Genomic DNA, 22,633 nt, shown 5'->3' with positions numbered 1-22,633 from the left:
TATTTCATTTAATAAAAGAGAAAACAAAGACCCAGCCAGGGGAAGAGAAGTGGCTAAGGACAGAGAGCTAGTGATCCCAGGATTTCTACTAATTCCTTCTCTTCAACTCTAAGGTTCTGAGTATGAGACTGGGAGATGAAGCATTTTTTCTGTACATAATCCCAATGTAGACAGCAACAGTGGTAATGTTTAATATTAGGGCTCTGTGTGGTAGAAAAATTCCATATAGAGAGTTAATTACCTCTGAAGGTGTCATTCTGCCTTCTCTTGGGGAGAACTCTGTGGGCCAATAGGTGGCCTGAACTGCCCAAAAGCACAGAGCCAATGCCCATGCATGGCCTGGGTAGAACCCTGGACCCACTGACTCAAAATTCAGCACTCCATGAATCATACAGCTCTCACACCCTCCAAGAAATAGGGAGAGAAATTACACGCACCACAGTCCTTGAGTGGTTGAATTTCTCCTTCAGTGTCTTTAAGGAACTTCTGTGAACTACACTAAACTATGGCTTCAACTAGGGTATGGATATTGTTTATTCAAATTTGATAAATACCCTGAGAATATCCGAGAAGGTATTTGGGAGATGTTCATAGGATAGTAAACTAAAATGAGACTATAAAAGAGCTTATAATGTAAGATGTCCATTTTATGATTCAAATGTATATTTTTTTAACATATATTTTTACTTTTTTTTTTTTTTTAGCCATGCTGCAAGGCATGCAGGATCTCAGTTCTCCAATCAGGGACTGAACCTGTGTCCCTTACCTTGGAAGCAAGGAATCCTAACCACTAGACCTCCAGGGAATTCCCTAAAATGTGTATTTTTAAATGGACATTTTAAAATGTGTATTCATAGGAAAAATGATATAATTTATAAACGTGTGATGATCTATTCATAAATGTATATGTGACATATGCATATATGCTAAATATAATACAATATATGCGGCTAAGTCGCTTCAGTCGTGTCCGACTCTGTGCGACCCCATAGACAGCAGCCCACCAGGCTCCCCCGTCCCTGGGATTCTCCAGGCAAGAACACTGGAGTGGGTTGCCATTTCCTTCTCCAAAGCATGAAAGTGAAAAGTGAAAGTGAAGTCGCTCAGTCGTGTCTGACTCTTAGCGACCCCATGGACTGCAGCCCACCAGGCTCCTCGGTCCATGGGATTTTCCAGGCAAGAGTACTGGAGTGGGGTGCCATTGCCTTCTCTGAATACAATATATAGTACTGTGTATAATCATTCATGTGTGTGCTAAGTCACTTCAGTCGTGTCTGACTCTGCGACCCTATGGACCATAGCCCACCAGTCTCCTCAGTCCATGGGACTCTCCAGGCAAGAATACAGGAGTGGATTGCCATGCCCCTCTCTATGGGATCTTTCTGATCCGCATCTCTTATGTCTCCTGCATTTGCAGGTGGGTTCTTTACCACTAGCACCACCTGGGAGCCCATCATATATAATCATACACATGTCTAGCCTACATAATCTATACATATATCAACTATACACATATTTAACCCACATATACACGGCTGATATGGAGGGGGTATCAGGCTTTCCATAGGAAAATGCTTTTTTTTTTCTATAATGAGCATGCAATTTTTTATAATAGCAAAAAAAAGAAAATCTTCTGAAGGCATTCTGGCCCAGTGGTATTCCATACCTAAACGAAAACTCTGAATTGTGTCCCAACAGCAGGACTAGTGATAAAATATCTCAGTGGTTCGAGAAGTTAGGATCAAGAATGGGAGTCAACTCTCTGCTCACACTGCCCCAAGCACCTCACTCAGCAGATGTCTGCAGCTTTTATATAACCACTTTGGACCGTTTCTCATCGTCTGTCAACCAGAAAAGCTTGTGAGGACAAGGTCTTTTCTGACCTTTCTCTAGAGGCGAGTTCAATTCCATAACTAGGCAACTGCGCCCTCGTGTGGCACCTCCCAGGTACAGTTCTTTGTCCGTAAGGAGGAAATCACACAGGGATAAGATGGTCTATGGACTCAGACAGGAGACCCCAATTTACAAGTGGGTCTCTGTTCCCAAAGGGATTTGGTGAGCTGGGTTTCTAGACATTACAATGTATCTTCTTAGAAGTGATAAACATGGAAGTTAAGAACCAGAAAATGTCAAAAGCCTATTAAATCATTGTCTACTTTTAATAGTATCACCTCCTATAAATGACACTGTTTTACATTATGTTCTAAGAATATCAAAATAGTTGAGGTTTCCCAGAAGGATGCTTGTATTGCCCTTGATGTTTCCTCTATTTGAATCTCCTTACTCAAGACACTTACTTCCCCAAGTAATCTACTCATTCATCTAGACAATCCCAAAAGTCATCTCCCTCAACAACATCCTGAGACTGGAGCCATTTGCCTCTCCCTTGGCTCTCAACTCACTTTGTATTTTCTCTGCAAATTGCTGTGATTAGAAGTTTTTATGGGACCTGAGCAATTTGAACCAGTGTAAGCTCCTTGAGGTCAAGGACTTTGTGTTTCATTAGTACATCCTTAGTGCTTAGCACACAGCCTCATATATAGGTGCTCAAAAGAACATGTTGACTGTATCTTCCCTGGTGGTCCAGAGGTTAAGACTTTGCCTTCCAATGCAGGAGGTTAGGGTTCGATCCCTGTTTGGAGAACTAATATCTAGCATGCCAGGTGGCCAAAAATTAAAAGAGATTGTAAAATAAAAATGTTAAAAAAAAAAAAAAGACGAGAGAGATGGCAAGATAAAAATGTAAAAAAGAAAGAAAGAGAGATGGCAAAATAATAAAAACACATGCCCTTTGGATTATCAACCCAATTTATGGTACTTCTCTAAGAAAAATAATGACACAAGTATAAAATCTATGTACAAGGGTGTATATCAAACAGATGCTGAAAACAGCCAAAACGAAAAATAAAATTACCTAGATGTCAATCCTTAGGAGATAGGTTTAAGTAAGTAGCGATACATATCTCTGGTAAAATATTATGCTGTCTTCAAAAATAATAATGAGTATCTGTTGTTGTTCAGTCACTAAGTCATGTGTGACTCTTTGCGACCTCATGGATTGCAGCTCCTTGTCCTCCAATATCCTCCTGAGCTTGCTCAAATTCATGTCCATTGAGTTGGTGATGCCATCTGACCATCTCATCCTCTGCTGTCCCCTTCTACTTTTGCCTTCAATCTTTCTTAGCCTCAGGGTCTGAGTATCTATACTTATTTGTTTACATGAAGAGATGCCCATGTGTACCAGGTTGAATGACATCTCTCTGCTGTTTGGGTTTCCCTGGTACCTATGAGCATGACATTAAACATAGGGTCTACACAGATGTAAGCAAGTTTAAAAGAGGTCACAATAGATTATGGAGGGTCCTAATCTAATGACTTCTGTTTTTTTGTTTGTGGGGTTTTTTTGAGGTCAAAAAGTGAGTTTATTGGGGTCCAGATCAGGGGGCACCAGTTCAACCCCTATTCAGGGAACTAAGATCCCACGTGCCATGCTGCATGGTGACAAAAAAATTTCTTTAGTAAATAAATAAATAATAATTTTTTAAAAATCGACTTGTCACTAGCCCATGATGTGGGGGGTGGTGGGGGGAGTATTTTTATGAGGGAGAATTCTTTTAACTTTTCCACTTCCAGACTGGAAAAAAATAAGACTTTGATATAGGGCATTTGGACAGAATCCTTTTATATGATTCCTCAGTGTGTGAACTCTAAAAATAATAATTCTAGAACAGTCCATAGACGGTCAGAAGTGTGCCTTGCAACTCATGGGAGCTGTATTCCTGTGGTCCAGAGTAAGGCCCCCCTGTGGGAGGAAACCCCTTCTCTGGAGCTCCCAGTCCCCCTGTGTGTGTCTCCTTCCAGCCCTTGAGACTTTCCACGGCTCAGGCTGGGGCTATCTCAACCCATTTCCTCACCCTACTCCCAGAGCACAGAAGGAACCAGTTCCCATTGTCCTCAGCTCCTATCTGACCTCACACCCCAGCTGGCACACAAGCAGAGCTGGCAACAGGGCTGAACCCAACTCCACAGCCTGTTGGCAACAACAGCGAGTCTGGCTTTCCCAGAGAAGTATGCTCAGCTGCACCCACCAAGCCTGTATAACAACCTGCCCACTGTTTCTCTCACTCTCACAACTTGTCCAGAAATTCTAGATTCACTAACATGCCCCTTTCCTGTAAGTTCGTCTCGGGGAACACGACCAATGACCTCCTACAGAATGAAGTGGTAATGATCTACAGTCCGGCTCTACCTGGCAAGTGTCTCCAGTTCTTTTGTTCTTGGGTCATTGCCCATGACTTTGCCAATCCTGGTGGGAAAGGCTTGGGTTTCCAGGGCGGCTGCCTTGTGGGAAGAATCTGGAGCAGCTGGGCAGAGCTGTACCTACTGGGCTAGGACTCCAGCTGGCCAGAGTCCATGATCCGAAACTCTTGCCTAAAAGGCACAACTCGTCAACACCGAGGAGAGACTCTCTGAGAGCTTTCAGTCTGCACCCATGTCCATTGCTGCCACGCTGGTAACAAAATATAGGTCTACCTCATGTGGATGACCTTGAACTTCATTTCAATCCTAGCTCCTCCCCTAAAGGGGTTCCGAATGCCCTGTCTTGAAAGTAGCTGTTGGACTTCCCTGGTGGTCCAGTGGTTAAGAATCCATCTGCCAATGCAGGGGGCATGAGTTAGATCCCTGGTCTGGGAAGATCCCACAATGCCTTGAGGCAACTAAGCTCATGTGCCACATCTACTGAGCCCAGGCTCTAGAGCCTGTGTTCTGCAACAGGAGTGGCCACCACAATGAGAAGCCCACACACCACAAGTAAAGAATAGCCCCCACTCATCACAATTTGAGAAAGCCTGAGCGCAGCAACAAAGACCCAGCGCAGCCAAAAATTTTAAAAAGTAAAAATAAAAAGGAAAGAAAAAAAGTAGCTGCCAGCACTCCAGCTTGCCTCTGGTGAGTTGTCAAAAAGACTGGATTAAAGTCTTTGAAGCCATGTCCACTGCCCCATGCCCCTGTCACAGCTTTCTAGCCACTCAGATGCATTGTGTTCTTGAGAGAATGAAAAATTGAGAGGAAGTTGGCTAAAACTCCTGTTTCTGGGTGTCCCCTGGCAGTATTTGGTTGAGCCAACCTCTGGTTTTTCATGCTGATTTCTACTGCTATTTTCTCTGCTGTACAGAAAAATTCTTGATTTTTAGTACTTGACGAGGAGTCAGCTTGCCCATTCTTCACCAGGAGAAAAAAACCTGACAACCAACTTCATCACGTATTCAAGCGGTGACTTTGAGCAAGTTTTTGCCCCTCTCTGTGCCTCTGTTTTCTCACCTGTAAAATGGGGATAGTACACCACCGTCTGGGCTTCCCAGGTGGCCCTAGTGGTAAAGAACCCACCTGCCAATGCAGGAAACATAAGAGACATGGGTTTGATCCCTGGGTCAGGAAGATCCCCCGGAGGAGGGCATGGCAACCCAGTCCAGTATTCTTGCCTGGAGAATCCCATGGACAGAGGAGCCTAGTGAGCTACAGTCCATAGGGTCACAAAGAGTCAGATGCGACTTAGCAACTAAACAACAACAACAACAAAATTAATACCCAATTTAAGAACCCCAAACCAATGGCATCCCTTGCTCCATCACCTCTCCTAGCCTATCAGCCTGGGTGTTGGGGTGTCCGGCGTCCTTTGGGTTCACCTGTCACAGACAGCAGTCCTCACTCTCCAGAAGCAATCCAGATGTCTACAGAATTTCTGGCAGTCAATTCCATATTAGGTTTATGTAATGGCAACCCACTCCAGTGTTCTTGCCGGGGAAATCCATGGACAGAGGAGCCTGGCAGGCTGCAGTCCATGGGGTGCAAAGAGTTAGACATGACTGAGCGAGTGAGGATAATATTCTTCAGAGACCATATCCTCCCATGTTTCCTGCATGAGGTCTTGTGCAGCACCTGACCTAGACAACTTGGCCATGGCCCAAGTCCCCACACCTTCTCAGACACAGAGCTCAGGTGCTAAGACCTCAGCCACTATTTTCTGCTCCTCTCTCTGGATGAGGATGTATTTTTGCCAAATAAATCTGTAAATCCTGGCACCATTCTCCTAATGGTTTGGCTGCAAAGATAGAGTCCGTCTCTGGCTCAGCTCTAGGGGAGGACGAGATTCAACAGAGATAAATGCCTATCTCTGTTCAAAATCCAGATGGTAGGACTTCCCTAGTGGTCCAAGTGGTTAAGAATCCACCTACCAATGCAGGGGACACGAGTTCCATCCCTGGTCCAGGAAGATTCCACATGTCACGGAGCAACTAAGTCTCAGGGCTGCAACTACTGAGGCCCATATGCCATAGAGCCTGTGCTCCACAATAAGAGAAGCCACCGAAAGGAGAAGCCCATACACTGCAACTGGAGAGTAGTCCCCACTCGCCACAACTAGAGAAAGCCCGAGTGCAGCAACAAAGACCCAGTGCAGCAAAAAGAAAAAAGACTCAAAAAAATACAGATGGTACTTGCCATCCCCCAAATATCCTCAGAGCAATATCTTCTACTACAGAAGAGAGCAGGAGTACAGCTTGCAATGTGAGGTGGTCAGTTCAGGCACATGCTTAGATTCCTGGAGAATGTCCAGTCATTGTCTGTCCTTACTCTGAGCTTTGGAGGATGTCACTGGTATTCAAGCAGAGTTGCAAAACATCTCTGCCAGAAGGACCCCAAGCAAGCAGCAGATAGAGAACCTGGAGGGACAGGCCAAAGGAGTTATCCTTGACACTCAGGGTCACGCATGCGCTGGCATCACCATTCCAGTTGTAACACTGCCTGGCTTCCATTCTGTTTGGCAAATAGCTGTTAATGCCAAACTGCTTACCTGTCCCTCTGCTGCAGTAGCTTTCCCAGACTGAGGCCCCAGGCCACCCAAACATCACCTCCACCACCATTATTCAACAATTAAGGATAAATATTTGACACAAGAGGAAGTCCCTACACCTCTGTCCCTGTACTACCTGTTTCTTTCTGATTGGTCAGGGCGGGCTGTGAAATATATTGCCTAGGACTTCGCTGGTGGTCCAGTGGTTAAGAATCTGCCTGCCAATGCAGGGAACAAGGGTTCAATCTCTGGTCCGGGAAGATTCCAGATGGTGCAGGGCATCTAAGCCCATGCACCACAACTACTGAGCCCTTGCTCTGGAGTCTGTGGGCTGCAACAAGAGAAGCCACTGCAATGAGAAGCCCTCACACCACAACTAGAGTAGCCCCCTGCTCACTGTAATCAGAGAAAGCACAAGTGCAGCTATGAAGACCCGCACAGCCAAAAATAAATAAATGCAAAATAGAAGTAGCTGTCTCCAACCTTCAGGGGGGAAAAGAAAAAAAAAAAAAAAAATATATATATATATATATATGCATAGGCTACCAGCCCAGGCTGGACCCATTCACAAAAGGAAAACTGAACTGATCAGAAATTTGATATGGAAACTTTGCTCCAGTAAAGTAGCATTATGAAAAATGAAACGTACCAATCTAAGGATTTCCTAAACTCTGACCTTGAGCCAACCAAGCTGGTGGCCAAATCCTTGAATTGTAACACAGACTTGATCAGCCAATCCTCCACCACTCCTCCACCACAGAAAACAAGAGTCATCCCCATTCAGGACAGATCAAGTGGGGGCCTGCTGGGAGGTGGTGGGGGAGGGTGTCACAAAAGCATATTTGGGGAGAAAATACCTGGCTAACTTAAACCTCTTTTTGGTAAGAATGAGAATTCCTAAGAGAGAAAAAGACTTTTTTTGCTGTTGTTGTTGTTGTAATCCAAGGATAAAGGAAGATGCCTGTAATGATCTAGGCATATAAAACTTTTTGGCAAAGGAATAAAAATGGAGCTGGTCCCAAACTCCTTGCTGACTGGATCAAAAAAACTCTGAGTGGAGGAAAGTGTGGAAAGCAAGATTTCAAAACCCAGCAAGTTGTTGTTCATGATTTAAAGCAATAAAAAGACATTCCAAGGTATGTATCAGTTCAGAATACGCCTGTTAGGTACCTTTCCTGAAAAATATTATGCAATTGAGCTATAAATCAAGTTAAAGAACTCAATAATAAGGAGGCTGTTTTATAAAAGGACTCATTATATAAACACTGAAAAGTGTGTATTAATATAAGCATAAAATAATTTAGGCATAGAACTAAGGTGAAATAATTATAGTGAATAGAGTGACAAAATAATACACTGTTATGTCATTCTCAAAGAAAAAGTACTTAATAATAATGAACATTCAATTTGAATTTTTTTGCATAGTCAAAAATCCCAGACTATACCAAAAACCTAAGAGGCAGGCAGAAGTGGAAGAAAATAAAAATTGAAAATTTCTCCCTACAATAACTTCTATAGCATGTTCAGAAACCATTTTTAACACTTTATATGTGTGTATTGTCTTATTTGGGACTTCCAAATAAGCAGGCGAAGTGATAAAGAATTCACCTGCCAATGCAGGAGACCCCAGTTTGATCCCTTCGTCAGGAAGATCCCCTGGAGCAGGAAATGGCAACCCACTCCTGTATTCTTGTCTGGGAAATCCCATGACAGAGGAGCCTAGAGGGCTACAGTCCACGGGGTTGAAAAGAGTCAGACATGACTGAGCATGCACATCATTGTCTTACTTAGTTTAATCTCACAGATCTATGAGATAAAGGTCACCCCCATTTCATAGATGACAACATGGGTGCAGAGAAGTAATTCCTTGTATAAATAAAAGGAAAAAAAAAGAAATATGACAGACATGAAGAAGACCTTCATGTCTACTAAAATAGTTTTAAAAACAAGGATTTGGAAGCACTTCCCTGGTGGCCCAGTGGCTAAGACTTCGTGCTTCCAATTCAGGGGGCCAGGGTTCAATCCCTGGTCAGGGAATTAGATCCCACATGCTGCAACTAAAGATCCTACATGCCATAACTAAAGGTTTGCATGGTACAACTAAGACCAGGAGCAGTCAAATAAACAAATTTAAAAAAATAAGGATTTCTGAAATGGTATTGTTAATAAGTTTGACTTAACATACTTTTTGCCCCTCTGTCTTTTGGTTTCCTTCTTTGTCACGAGGGAGATGGGACTTCCTTCCCATTGATATGTTCTAAGTGTGCAGAGTGGACACTTCATCTCAGCAACCAGGAAGGTCAGGCTATTTGTGGAGCTTTCAGAATCACCAGGGCTTCCCTGGTGGCTCAGATGGTAAAGAATCCATCTGCAATGTGGGAAACATGGGTTTGATCCCTGGGTCGGGAAGATCCCCTGGAGGAGGAAATGGCAAACCACTCCAGTGTTTTTGCCTGGAGAATCCCATGGACAGAAGAGCCTGGGGGGCTATATAGTCCATGGGGTCGCAAAGAGTCAACACGACTGAGTGACTAACACTTTCAGAATCTCTGGCCCATGATTTCTAAGGCCTGAGATGATCATCCCAGAATTCGGGACTCAATGGGAAGAAAGGACCAGCATTCCCCTTTGTTCTCAACTTCAGAAGCAACCTTCGCTCCTCTAGTTCCAGTGTCATCAAGGGTCCTGAGAGGGGCTGCTGAGATCCTGCTGAGGGTCCTGGAAGGGTCCGGCAGGAAGAATTCCTCTTGAACACACCAATGACAGTGGAGGTCTCCGTGTCACTGGTCCTCAGCTGATGACCCTCGTCCTGCCTCCTCTGGCTAACTCATTCCCTCTGGGATAAACAGTTGGGCAGGGCTCCTCTCTGGTCATCTGCTTCTGGTGATAAGTCCTTGATGACTCTCTGCAGCCTCCCGTTGGGGAGATAAATATCCTATTTGGGAGGAAATCACACCCCCTCTTCCCCACCCAAGTGGCCGCATCTCCTCCGCCTTCAGCAATGGTGGGAAGTGACTACACCCACTCTTCCCAACCCTGGGGGATTCCAGCATTTGAAATTGCAGAGCTGGAAAGATAAACATCACCGCCAATCCCTCACTCCCTCTTTGTTCCTCTTCAGCAGCAGAAAAGGAACTGAGAACCACGAGGCACGGAAACTCTCCCCATCTGCCGGCGTTGTTAAGGGAACCAGTGCTTTAATTTACACTCGCAGCCTCCTCCCTTTCTTCCTCATCAACACCCCCAACCATCCCTTAAGGAAAAAAAAAAAAAACTTCGATTCCTCTGTCCAAGGTAAGCCTCATGAGCCTGGCCCTTCAAACCCCTCTTGCTGTAATTCCAGAAATGAAACTTTAGGGGAAAAAAAAAAGGATATATTGATATATTGGAGCCAAATTGTGTTTATCAATTGCAAAGCAAAAGTGAAAGTTGCTCAACTGTGTCTGACTCTTTGTGACCCAATGGACTATACAGTCCATGGAATTCTCCAGGCCAGAATACTGGGCTGGGTAGAGCCATTCCCTTCTCCAGGGAATCTTCCCAACTCAGGGATTGAACCCTCATTGCAGGAGGATTCTTTACCAGCTGAGCCACCAAGGAAGCCCAAGAACACTGGAGGGGTAGCCTATCCCTTCTCCAGTGAATCTTCCTGACCCAGGAATTGAACCAGGGTCTCCTGCATTGTAGGCAGATTCTTTACCAGCTGAGCTACCAAGGAAGACGTCAATTGCAAAGTACATGCTAAGTTGCTTCAGTTGTGCCCGACTCTTTGCCATCCTTTGGACTATAGACTGCCAGGCTCCTCTGTCCATGGGATTCTCCAGGCAAGAATACTGGAGTGGGATGCCATGCCCTTCTCCAGGGGATCTTCCCAACCGGGGATCAAACCTGGGTTTCTTCAGTTTCTTGCTTTGGCAGGCGGGTTCTTTACCACTGCTGCTGCTAAGTCACTACAGTCGTGTCTGACTCTGTGTCACCCCATAGATGGCAGCCCACCAGGCTCCCCCGTCTCTGGGATTCTCCAGGCAAGAACACTGGAGTGGGTTGCCATTTCCTTCTCCAATGCATGAAAGTGAAAAGTGAAAGTGAAGTCGCTCAGTCCTGTCTGACTCTTAGCGACCTCATGGACTGCAGCCTACCAGGATCCTCCGTCCATGGGATTTTCCAGGCAAGAGTACTGGAGTGAGGTGCCATTTCCTTCTCCAGAGGATCCTCCCGACCCAGGGATCGAACCTGGGTCTCCCACATTGTAGGAAGACGCTTTACCGTCTGAGCCACCTAGGGCCACCTGGGAAACCCCATATTGAAAAGTACACATCCCCGTATGATGATCCCTCCCTCCCACTGCCTCCTTCGTGGGTCTTACCTACCAACTGAACTAGATTCCTCATGTTTTTGCCAAATATGGGGGGAGAGGACAGTCTATCTTTTTGCAATACAGTCTTTATTCAAACTGTTCCTTTGATCAGAAATGTCCTTCCTTCTCCATCTCTTTCTTTGAAATCCTTTTCATCATTCCCAGCTCAGTTGCTATGTCCTGCCTCCAAAAGCCTTCTCCCATCTTGCTGTCTTTTTCCAGAGTCATGTGGCACGCTCTGTCTTTCAGAACTCCTCCAACATTTTCTTTGTCCCTTAATGTCAGTGCTAACCCTGCGCTGCCTTGAATGTACTTCTTTGTCCATATGCTTATCTTCCCAACAGACCAACGGTAAGCAATCCACAGGCAGAGCCATGTCATCATTGCACTCCCAGGGCCTGGCATGGAGCCTGGACAGGGGCCATGGCAGTGGTGATGCTGAAAAAGGGGAGGGGTGAGAAGGGGGGTAACTGGGTCATGTATATATGTGTGCATGCATGGTATTTATCTAGGGGACATTTACTTCTCACTCTTTCCTGAAAGACTCTAAGAAACTTTAGAAACCGAACACAACTCCAAGAAAAAGCCAGAGTAAAAGAGAACAATGTGCTTCAAAGCACCTGGGAAGAGTTGTTTACTACAGTAGATGGCTGGATTTATCTCTCAGTTTCCTGGATGAAAGGGGGAAACGCACTGGCTTGTGTATTTTGCATTGTACAAAAAAAACCTCTGGAATCAGATTGGAAAGAGAAATTTTTCCTGGCACCGAGTTCAAGGAGAAATTTATCAAGCGAGTGCTTATATAACAGACATGAGGTAACCCAAGGAGCAGCATCTCCAACTGGCTTTCTACAAAAGGACACAGATGTCCTCAGAAGAGCAATTCTCCTGCTCCATGCAGCTCGGAGACAGAAGGGATTTCTGCGAGAAAACGAGACAGCGTGGCCTGCATCCAGGGCCTTCCCTATGTCTGTAGAAGTTCTGAGAACCCAGAAAGAAAGAAAAGTTGATATGAGTCCATTTAATATAAGATCTCAAAGACCCCATCTAGATTGATCTTAAAGATCTTAGTGGCTTGGGCTTCCCTGGTGGTCCTGTGGTTGGGAATCTGCCTGCCAGTGCAGGAGACATCAGTTTGATCCCTGATCCAGGAAGATTCCATGTGCCGAAGGCAACTAAGCCCATGCGCCACAACCAATGAAGGCCACACACCCTGGAGCGAGTGCTGCAGAGCAAAAGAAGCCACGGCAATGAGAAGTCCAAGTAACGCAACTACAGAGTAGCCCCCACTCGCTGCAACTATGCAGCCATGAAGGCCTAGAGCAGCTAAAAAAAAAAAAAACAAAACCTGGTGGCCAGATTGCACAAAGTGTCGTCTAGTTCAAAGTGGGCAGAAGCAGAGAGTGAGCCAGAAGTTTAGGTAAGAAACTGCCCCCTCTCAAGGGGCAAACTCCAGAAGGGCTGGTGTACACTGAGTGGGCAGGACTCTGTGCTCAAGGACATAGTGTGTGTCCCTCCACAGATGAAGTCAAGGGTCCCATCATTCACCGGGAGGGCATGCCTCAAAGGAGATTTGAGAGAAATATGAGAGCCACACAGATGTCCTGAAAGGCAACAAGACACTTGGGCAAAGATGCCGTTCAGGACAGTAACACCAGACCCCAAGCAAGACCACCAACATGGCAGACAAGGATGCCTACATCCTGGGTCAGGTGGGGCCAGGAGCATTGGGGTGCCCATCTGTGAGTGTCACAGGCCGGAAAGAGAGGTGACAGTTGGTCATTTTAACCAACCTCCTTATTTGTATGGGAGGAACTGTTGTTCAGCCATTAAGTTGTGTCCAACTCTCAGCAACACTATGACTGTAGCACACCAGGATCCTCTGTCCTTCACCATCTTCAGGAATTTGCTCAACTCATGTCCACTGAGTCAGTGATGCCATCCAATCATCTCATCCTGTATCTCCCCTTTCTCTTCCTGGCCTCAGTCTTTCCCAGCATCAGGGTCTTTTCCAATAAGTCGGCTCTTCACGTCAGGTGGCTACAGTATTGGAGCTTCAGTTTCAGCATCTGTCCTTCAAATGAATATTCAGGGTTGGTTTCCTTTAAGATTGACTGGTTTGGTCTCCTTCCTGCCCAAGGGACCCTCAAGAGTCTTCTCCAGTGCCACAATTTGAAAGCATCAATTCTTTAGCTCTTAGCCTTCTCTAGGGTCCAATTCTCACATCTGTACATGACTACTGGAAAAACCATAGCTTTGACAGAAAAACGAGAACCTAAGTGCTCCCATCTCTGGCCACCACAGAGAAAACTCTGACCATCTTCAATCCTAAGCTGGCTGCTTTGTCTCCACATAAAAATGGGAGGGTTTGCTTTCTGGGGCCTCCTATGTACCTGAGGAACATTGGCTTCTCACCACAAGCCCACGGCTGAGATATCTCTGGGGTTTTCAGCTTGAGATCTGTGTGTCTGGAAGGAACTCATTCTACAGCTAGAGCACCTCCTGAAAGTTTTATTCCCTCTTACTCATGTGACTCCAAAAGCCTGAACCCTTCTCTCTGAAGGCATTTCCAGATGAGAAGAAGGGCTGGTCTCTCAGTATGTCTGCCTCCAATGAAACCTCAGAATCAAGATCCCATCATCACCTCAGGCCACCACTGACATCATGGGAAAGATAGGCTTCCTGTTGTCCTTATTAGTAGGTGCCATGGAAGAGGAGAGTTTAGAGTTGGAACCTCAAAAAGCTCGAGGAGGGGACCACCAGGATACCCAGAAGGAAAAGTACTCCTGTATTCCCTTTCCTGGGAGGTGCTTTGGCTTTTTCCTGGGCAGCCCCAATGTGGGCATTTTGCAGCTACGCCAGGGCAGTTCTTCCTCTGCATTTACTCAACAGTGTCCAGTTGATAGGGGCTTCCCAGGTGGCACTAATGGTAAAGAATCTGCCTGCTAATGCAGATGACAAAAGAGACTCAAGTTCGATCCCTGGGTCAGGAAGATCCCCTGGAGGATAGCATGGCAACCCACTCCAGTGTTCTTGCCTGAAAAATCCTATGGACAGAGGAGCCTGGGGGGCTGAAGTCAGTGGGGTTGCATAGAATCGGACATGACTGAAGCAACTTAGCATGGGTGCGTGTCCAGTTGATAAGACTGAAGATGGACTTCCACTTAAGCCTGAAGTGAGGGTATCAAAACCAGTGTGCCGGTGAGGGTCACCAGGTGGCTGGCACAGTGAGGATGCAAGTCCTGTCCTGCTCCAGGGGAAGTTGACACTAGAACCCGGTGCAGACCTCAACCTCTCACTCTTCTCATTGCCATTGTCATTACCACTCCTAATGGTAGCAATGGTAAGAGCGGTTTTATAGGTCAGAACAGCTAGGCAGTCAAGTACAAAACTGCAACATGGACATCCCTGACAATCCAGTAGTTACGACTCCTCTGCGGGGGATGTAGGTTCCATCCCTGGTCGGGGAATTTCTACCTGCATTGTGGTATGGCCAAAAAAAAAAAGTGAAACATCAGACTTACCTGGTGGTTCAGTGGCTAAGACTCTGCACTCCCCAGGTAGGGGGCCCAGGTTCAATCCCTGGTGGGGGAACAAGATTTCACATGGCAACTAAAAGTTCACATGTTGCCACTAAAAGATCCCACTTGATGCAACTAAGATCTGATACAGCCAAGTAAATAAATATGTAAAAGATTTTTTAAGATGGCAACACATGTTTTCCCAAAAGAAATTATATTATGCTTTCATTCCGCTGAACAGCTCAGAGCATCAAATTAATGAACCGATTAAATGTTTCCTTAAAAAAAAATCCTTAATAACTCATCCTATTAAATGACTATTGTCTTAAGCATCCTCTCTGTGTCCATCACTCTCTTAGGCACTTTCTATGGAGACTGCATCTGATCTCCATGACAACTCTGCAGGCAGATCTACCCACTCTCATTGTAGAGGAAATGGCACTGAGATCTTGGGTACCATGGGGCCAAGGGAAGTTAGGCAGCTCTTAAGAAGCTACTTAGGGGCTTCCCCAGTGGCTCAGCAGTAAAGAATCTGCCTGCGATGCAGGAGACTTGCAGGAGATGCAGATTCAACCCCTGGGTCAGGAAGATCCCCTGGAGAAGCAAACTGCAACCCATTCCAGTATTCTTGCCTGGGAAGTCCCATCAACAGAGAAGCCTGGTGGGCTGCACTCCATGGGGTCAAAAGAGTCGGACACAACCAAGAGACTGAACAACAACAACAAAGAAACTACTTATCAGGACTGCTCTGGTGGTCCAGTGGTTAAGACTCCGAACTTCCATGCAGGGGGCGCTGGTTTGATCCCTGGTCTGGGAATTAAGATCCCACATGACACTTGGCCAAAAACTAAAATTCAAAAAGAAGCTACTTGTTACCACTCATGGTCAGAGTACCCTCGGAACTGCTCTCTTCATGAAAACCTAGAAGGGGACTGGGAAAATATGGAATAAAGAAATAACCCTCAGAGCAGCTTCCAATGTAGTAAGATCTCCTGAGGCTGAATCTAAGACCAGCCAGAACAGAAAATCACCCACAAATGTTTCCAACTAGACCTGGGTTCAGTCACTCTACCCGAGCACCTTCTGGGTGCTCTCGTATACTTCACTTCGTTCCCTATCCCCGAATAACCTTTGAGTTGAATTTCTCTGTGTTGCTTGTAATGAAACAGAGGTCCAGCCAATTAGGGAAGTTGCTCAAGATCCTGGTTCATCTGCAACAAAGCTGAGACTCAGATCTAGTCTGCTTACAGATAGAGGCAAGCTACTAAAATCCCTGATCAGGAAAGATCATAAATGCTTTTTTTTGAGATTTTTTTTTCGAGTGTTTTCTTTATCTTTGGGGAAGCCCATGGGTACACACTGCACAGGAGCAAAGAGTTAAGCATGGCTTTTGTCTTCTTTCCCTCTTTTTTTGTTCTCTTTCTACCTACTCCTCACCTTGTCTAAAAGGGACAGGGTTGGGACTTCCCTGGCAGTTCAGTGGTTAAGATTCCCCACTTTCAATGCAGGGGGCATGGGTTCAATCCCTGGTGGGGGAACTTAGAACATGTATGCCTTGAGTGTGTGGCAAAAAAAAAAAAAGGTTAAATAAGATACTAAAAATAACAAGGAGAGGGGCTCTGTCTCTTTGCAGGGCTAGAGCTCCCTTGCTGTTTGCTGTCTCCCGGGCACAAGGTCATCTGGCACCCACGTGACGGCTGCTATAATTATGAGCGCATTTGTGTGGCTCAGGGTGGAGAGAGAAGCGTGAGCTCACCGAGGGGCTGGGAAAGGAATGGCCTTGATCTGAGCTGCAGCCTGGTTCTAATTTTAGCAACGACGGAGCCCAGGACTTCCTGGACAGATCGCATTGCCCCGTGCTCTCCGCTCCCTGTGCTGGGCTGACACCAGACATGTGGAAAAGATTCGAATCACAAGAACCACCAAATTGGGTCACACCCATGGCTCATCCGGCCCAGCCGCTGTCTCAGAAAGTGGGGACGGGACGTCTCAGATGGCCAGAGTTTAGCCACCTCCTTGTAAAATCCCCTTACTTTATCAAGAAGGACAGAGGTAAACAGCTGTCCACAGTGAACAGCCAGCAGAGCCGGATCTCCAATCCCCAGTCTCCAGCATCCGGGCTTGTATGTTACCTGTCTTGTCACTCTCTCAAGGTTGGGGTTGCAGTCTGAGGTTTGTCTTTCCCTTTTGAAGTATGAGCCATGAGGCATATTTTAAAATAATTTTCCCTCCTAATGCTACATATCTTTAATAAGGTAAAGTTTACATACAGTGAAATGCCCATCTCTTGTGTATATGATGGGATGAATTTGAAAAACATGTATGTCTCCCTGGAGACAAAGAATACAACCAGGGGACTTCCCTGGTGGTCCAGTGGCTAAAACTCTGCTCCCAATGCAGGGAGCCCAGGTTTGATCCCTGTTCAGAGAACTAGACCCCACAGGACGTAACTAAGACCCAGCACAGCCAAATAAATAAAAACAAATATAAGTTTAAAAAGAAATAGTCTATCAGCCCCCCAGAATTCCATCATGCCCCCTTTCCAATCAATTCTTAAGTCCAGGGACTTCCCTGATGTCCCAGTGGTTAAGACTTTACCTTCCAATGCTGAGGGTACAGGTTCAATCCGTGGTCAGGGAGCTAAGAGCCCACATGTGTCATGGCCAAAAAAAACAAAACATAAAACAGAAACAATATTGTGACAAATTCAATAAATATTTCAAAAATTGTCCATGTAGAAAAAAAAAATCTTAGAAGATATATTCCCTGAGTCCTCAACAAAGGCGAGCTTCCCTGATGGCTCAGATGGTAAAGAATCTGCCTGCAATGCAGGAGACCTGGGTTCGATCCCTGGGTTGGGAAGATCCCCTGGAGAAGGAAATGGCAATCCACTCCAGTATTCTTCCCTGGAGAATTCCATGGACAGAGGAGCCTGGCAGGCTACAGTCCATGCGGTCACAAAGAGTGGGACACAACTGAGCAACTAACACTTTCACTTTCAACAAAGGCAATTGCAGTTCTGATTTCCACTGTCATAATTAGCTTTCTGGTTCTTCACTTTAAACAGAGGGCATCTTGGTGTCTGGGAGACAGAGAAGATTCTAACCAACCCTCAGCTTCTTGCAGGTCTTTCACTGGGTGGTTTCCATTGCATGGCTCTTATCCAAGCCTCTTCTTTTGGGGCTCAGTGGAAAAGACCCTTAACTCTTGAGTCCCTACCCCCTGAGCCCCCAGTGAGAAAAGGAATTCAAACAAGGCCCTGTGATCTCTGTTACATAGTCAAGTGAGAAGTCATTCGTCTAGTTTCCAGCCACAAGAGAGGCTGGTTCCCCCTTTTTGCTCCCTCCTTCCAGACCTCCTGGAACAAAGTCTGCAAACCTTCTCGTTACTTAAGAATGAGTGTTCATCCCACAATTAACCTGAATGTTTTTCTCATTAGAACACAAGCCCATTTCTTCATGCTTTCTCTCCCCAGCAAAGCTGTTGAACATTTGGTCAATAGAGCAAGTAACTCAATGTGAAAGCTCCTTATATTTAATTTCATGATCTCATTGGGCAGAGATTTTCTATATCCACTCTGAAAATAATTTAGCATTGAAATGTTGTGTGTCATAGCTGCTCCATCCTCACTTGGGTTTGAACTTTCATTCTACCAGTGACTGGTCCTGTTCTTGAGTCGTCATGTGTGTGTCCCCGGCAAGTCTGTTGTTGCCAGGGGAAAGCATGTGTGCATCAGCAAGTGCTACCTCCCTGGGGACATTACTCACTTGGGCTCACCTATGGTGTCTCTCCTGTCAGTAACAATGAGTCTTGCCTTGTCTTCTTGTATTTATATTACCTCAAAGAACTCTCCAAGAGTTCTCAAGAGCTTCTGAAAGGACACTTCATTTCTATATTCCCAGCGTTCAGAATAAGGAAGCCCTAGCTCAATAAAAGCTAATCAATCAATCAATTAATCAATGAATTACATTGTGAGAGTTGGACCATAAAGAAGGCTGATCACTGAAGAATTGATGCTTTTGAACTGTGATGTTGGAGAAGTCTCTTGAGAGTCCCCTGGACTGCAAGGAGATCAAACCAATCAATCCTAAAGGAAATCAACCCTGAATATTCATTTGAAGGACGGATGCTGAAGCTCCCTGTGGCCACCTGATGTGAAAAGCTCACTCATTGGAAAAGATCCTGATGCTTGGAAAGATTGTGGGCAGGAGAAGAAGGGGGCGACAGAGGAGGAGATGGTTGGATGGCATCACTGACTCAATGGACATGAATTTGAGCAAGCTCTGGGAGATAGTGGAGAACAGAGGAGCCTGGTGTGCTGCAGTCCATGGGGTCACAAAGAGTAGGACATGACTGAGTGACTGAACAACAAATAAACTACATTGACTCCATCTGGGGAAGAAGGAGAGATAGGTTCTCCTAAGCATTGTCTCCTCCCTTCCCATGAACTGGAGTACTGAGGTTGCCCAATGTCACTGAACTGTTGGCCATCCCAGACTCCCCCTCAACTCTCCCCATCACCTGGGTGCCCATCTTTCAGGAAATCACAAATGTGCCCCTCTCATCACCTTTTCCTTTGTCTCTGTCAAAGGCTTATCTTGGGTACCCAGTTCAATGGACTGTACCAATCACAAAATAAGGAGTAACCAGTTCCTTAAAGCAAGTCTTCCAGGGGCTTCCCTGGCAGTCCAGTAGTTGAGCTTCTGCCTTGCAATGCAGGGGATACAGGTTTGATCCCTAATCAGGGAACTAAGATCTCACATGTCTCAGAACAAGTGAGCCCTTGAGCCACAACTACTGAGTTATCGCACTACAACTAGAGTCCATGCACTGCAATGAAAGATCCTGCATGATGCAACTAAGACTGGACACAGCCAAATTAATTAGTCTTTTTTAAAGACTTCTGTTTTCTTAATGTCATTTCCAGAACCATAATCCCATTAGCAAAGGGTACCATTTCATCAGTGGTGAGTTCCACCGAGTCCTCATCTTTCCCGGTATCCCTAACAGTGTCCCCTTAGGCTCCTTGAATTCATGCTTATGGTTCTATTCAATGCTCCTATAAGAGAAAGAGGAGTCTCCTTTCCTCGTCTCACCAGCCTTACCTCCATCCTGAAGTCTGGCCCTACATCACAAGAGTCCTGAGTTGTTCCATGAAGCATGTAATCTTTAGCCAGAAGCAGAACTCTAGCTCTGTTGGTCTGTTCTGCACCGCAGAGACAAAATGAATAATAACTCCTTGTGCAGAAAATGGCTAACCTTGAGCCATGCACTTTATGAGGCAGGAACGCACACTCCCCCTGCTCTGCCCTGAACTGCTGTCCCAACAGCATCTGAAACCTTCCCCAGGGTCATCTGTCATCACATGGCACAGTGTGTCAGCCAAGCCCTGATGGGGGAGCTAAGAGCCCACATGCCTTGGGGCCAAAAATCCAAAACATAAAACAAAAGCAATGTTGTAATAGATTCAATAAAGACTTTAAAAAATGGTTCACATAAAAAAAAATCTTAAAAAAAAAAGAATGGGGTGTGGGTATGGGTGGGTGTGTGCACGCGGGCATGTGCGTGTGTTCCTGTAGGAACACACATAGGTTGGGGAGATCAGACTGTGTAGAGGAAAGAAAAAAGTCAAATGGGAAGAGCCCAGACAGCAGCACCAAGGCATCTGGATGCCCCTCCTTTGGAAACAAACATAAAAGCAGCATGGCTGCACTGAAGAAAACACAGAGAAGACAAAACCCCCCACAATCCTACATTGCTGTAACAACCACTCCCCATTCGCTTCCAATCACCATCCGAACAGACAGTTTCACACACTGCTGTCAGTGCGCAGGGCATTTTGTAACGTCTGTTAATTCAATATGGTATACAGTCAGTCCTCCGCATCCACGGGTTCCGAATCTACAGATTCAACCAACTCAGGATCAAAAACATTTGAAATGAGGGGCTTCCCTGGTGTCTCAGTGGTAAAGAATCTACCTGCCAATTCAGGAGACACAGGTTCGATCCCTGGTCCAGGAAGATCCCACATGCTACGGAGCAACTAAACCCATGCGCCACAACTCCTGAGCCTGTGCCCTAGAGCCTGTGCTCTGCAACAAGAGAAGCCACTACAATCAGAGGCCCATGCACAGCAATGAAGACAAACCCCCACTGACTGCAACCAGAGAAAAGCCTGAGTGCAGCCCACCATAGCCAAAAAATAAAATAAATAAATAAAAATATACTTGAAAAACGCCACAAAGTTCCAAAAAGCAAAACTTGATTTTTGCCCTGCACTGGCAACTATTCACAGAGCATTTGCATTGCTGTTTACTATTATCTACCTAGCATTTATATTGTATTAACTATTATAAGGAATGCAGAGTTTATTTAATGTATGTGGGAGAATGTGCTCTAGGACATCTTATATAAGGGATTTGGGCATTGCTGGATTTTGGTATCCATAGGGGTCTTGGAGCCAAGCCCTTGAGGATATATTATGGGACAACTGTATACATATTTTTCCCAAGTTGATGGCCCAGTTGGGAAGAGAAGATGTGTGTGAAGGCACCATTATTTTCTAAATAATTTCCTGGGGGTTGGATATTTAAGATGCCTTACAGATTTTACATAGTAAAATTGAAAAGGTGAAGAACCCTATGGTCCTTGTGCCCCACGTCCTCTGCCTGCCTTTTGTCTATGGTTAAACTTTAGCCAAAGAATAAGTTAAATCAGAGAAGTGAGAACATGCGGAAATAAAGGAAAACAGTCAGAGGAAACCAAATAATAATAATGTAGTCATTAAGCAAAATCAAAGACCTTTATTTATTATTTCCTTCTCAAGGGCTATAGATAATATTCTGAGCCATATCCTGTGAGATGTCTTATAGATATTAAAACTGTCACCATGTAGAAGAAGTTAACTGCATAATGTTAACTACATAACCAGACTGTAGCCATGACATAAGCTGCCAGAATTCCGAGAACTAGCCTTAAGGAAATGGGAAAAAATTGACCCCAGAACTGATGATTAACTGTACTTAAAACAGTCAAGATGATGCTGGTCAGACCACTGATGACCAGTTTCAAGATGACTGTCGTATCTGATTGTGCTATTTCTTCATGGAGCCCACTCACTCAGCCTATAAGAGCTATTGTCCCCTGGTTGTCAGTCAGGGGAGTCAGCCGTTGGACAGCAGTCTGTTCCACTTCTCCCCACCAAAATAAAATATTTTCCTTTCCACCAACCTGGTTTCTTTAATGGCTTTTGAGAAGCAAGCAGCCAGACCCCACTTTGGGTTACAAAATGGACAATGACAATGAAGGTGGAGCTTTTTCTACTTTCAAATTATTTGTTTGGGATAATTTCCAGGAGTGTAGGCCAAAAATGATGCAGTGTTTCAAGTCAAACCCAAAAGAGTTCCAAACAAGGATACTCTTACCTGTAGCAAGGAGGAGACTCCATTTCACCAGAACAGTCCTCAGAGATGGAAGATGACTATTTTAGCAAGACTGTAAAACCCTCATGTGCAAGGACCAAGTCTGCCAGCTCCAGTGATGTATAACACCGAACACAGAATGGATGACCAAGGCTGATCCAGGCTTGTGATACCTGAAGCTTAAACAAATTAAGGAACCATCTTTAAGAGGAAGAATATGAAATCACCAAAACAAAACTAGGTATGAGAATGACCTTTTCAAAAATGGTGGGGGTGGGGTGGGGTGGGTAGGTGTGTGCTAAGTCGAATCCGACTCTTTGCAACCCCTTGGACTCTTTGCAACCCGTCAGGCTCCTCTGTCCATGGGATCTCAAGCAATTAATTCTGGAGTGGCTTGCCATTTCCTTCTCCAGTGGATCTTCCCGACCCAGGGAATGAGGAACCTGTGTCTCTTGTGTCTCCTGCATTGGCAGGCAGATTT

At 45.3% G+C, this 22,633-nt stretch overlaps 1 protein-coding gene across 4 annotated transcripts in view; it reads right to left on the bottom strand.

The window, feature by feature from the left end:
• Positions 1-22,330, bottom strand: part of CFAP161 (cilia and flagella associated protein 161) — a 51,110-nt gene extending 28,780 nt beyond the window's left edge. For 2 of the 4 annotated variants that reach the window (XM_027521540.1, XM_027521544.1), the window contains exons 1-2: positions 22,156-22,330; positions 19,837-19,942 (exon numbers count right to left, since the gene is read on the bottom strand). In XM_027521540.1, the coding sequence (XP_027377341.1) occupies positions 19,837-19,942; positions 22,156-22,178 (129 nt within the window). In that variant the 5' untranslated portion in view covers positions 22,179-22,330. Of the gene's footprint in view, positions 1-19,836; positions 19,943-22,155 lie in introns of those variants that run through there. The other 2 variants (XM_027521543.1, XM_027521542.1) reach the window with 2 other exon arrangements.
• Between the last annotated feature and the right edge of the window lie 303 nt (positions 22,331-22,633).

Source organism: Bos indicus x Bos taurus, chromosome 21 (assembly GCF_003369695.1).
Source record: "Bos indicus x Bos taurus breed Angus x Brahman F1 hybrid chromosome 21, Bos_hybrid_MaternalHap_v2.0, whole genome shotgun sequence".
In the NCBI taxonomy this organism is placed as follows: domain Eukaryota; kingdom Metazoa; phylum Chordata; class Mammalia; order Artiodactyla; family Bovidae; genus Bos; species Bos indicus x Bos taurus.
This window is presented reverse-complemented; position numbering and strand designations above follow the sequence as displayed.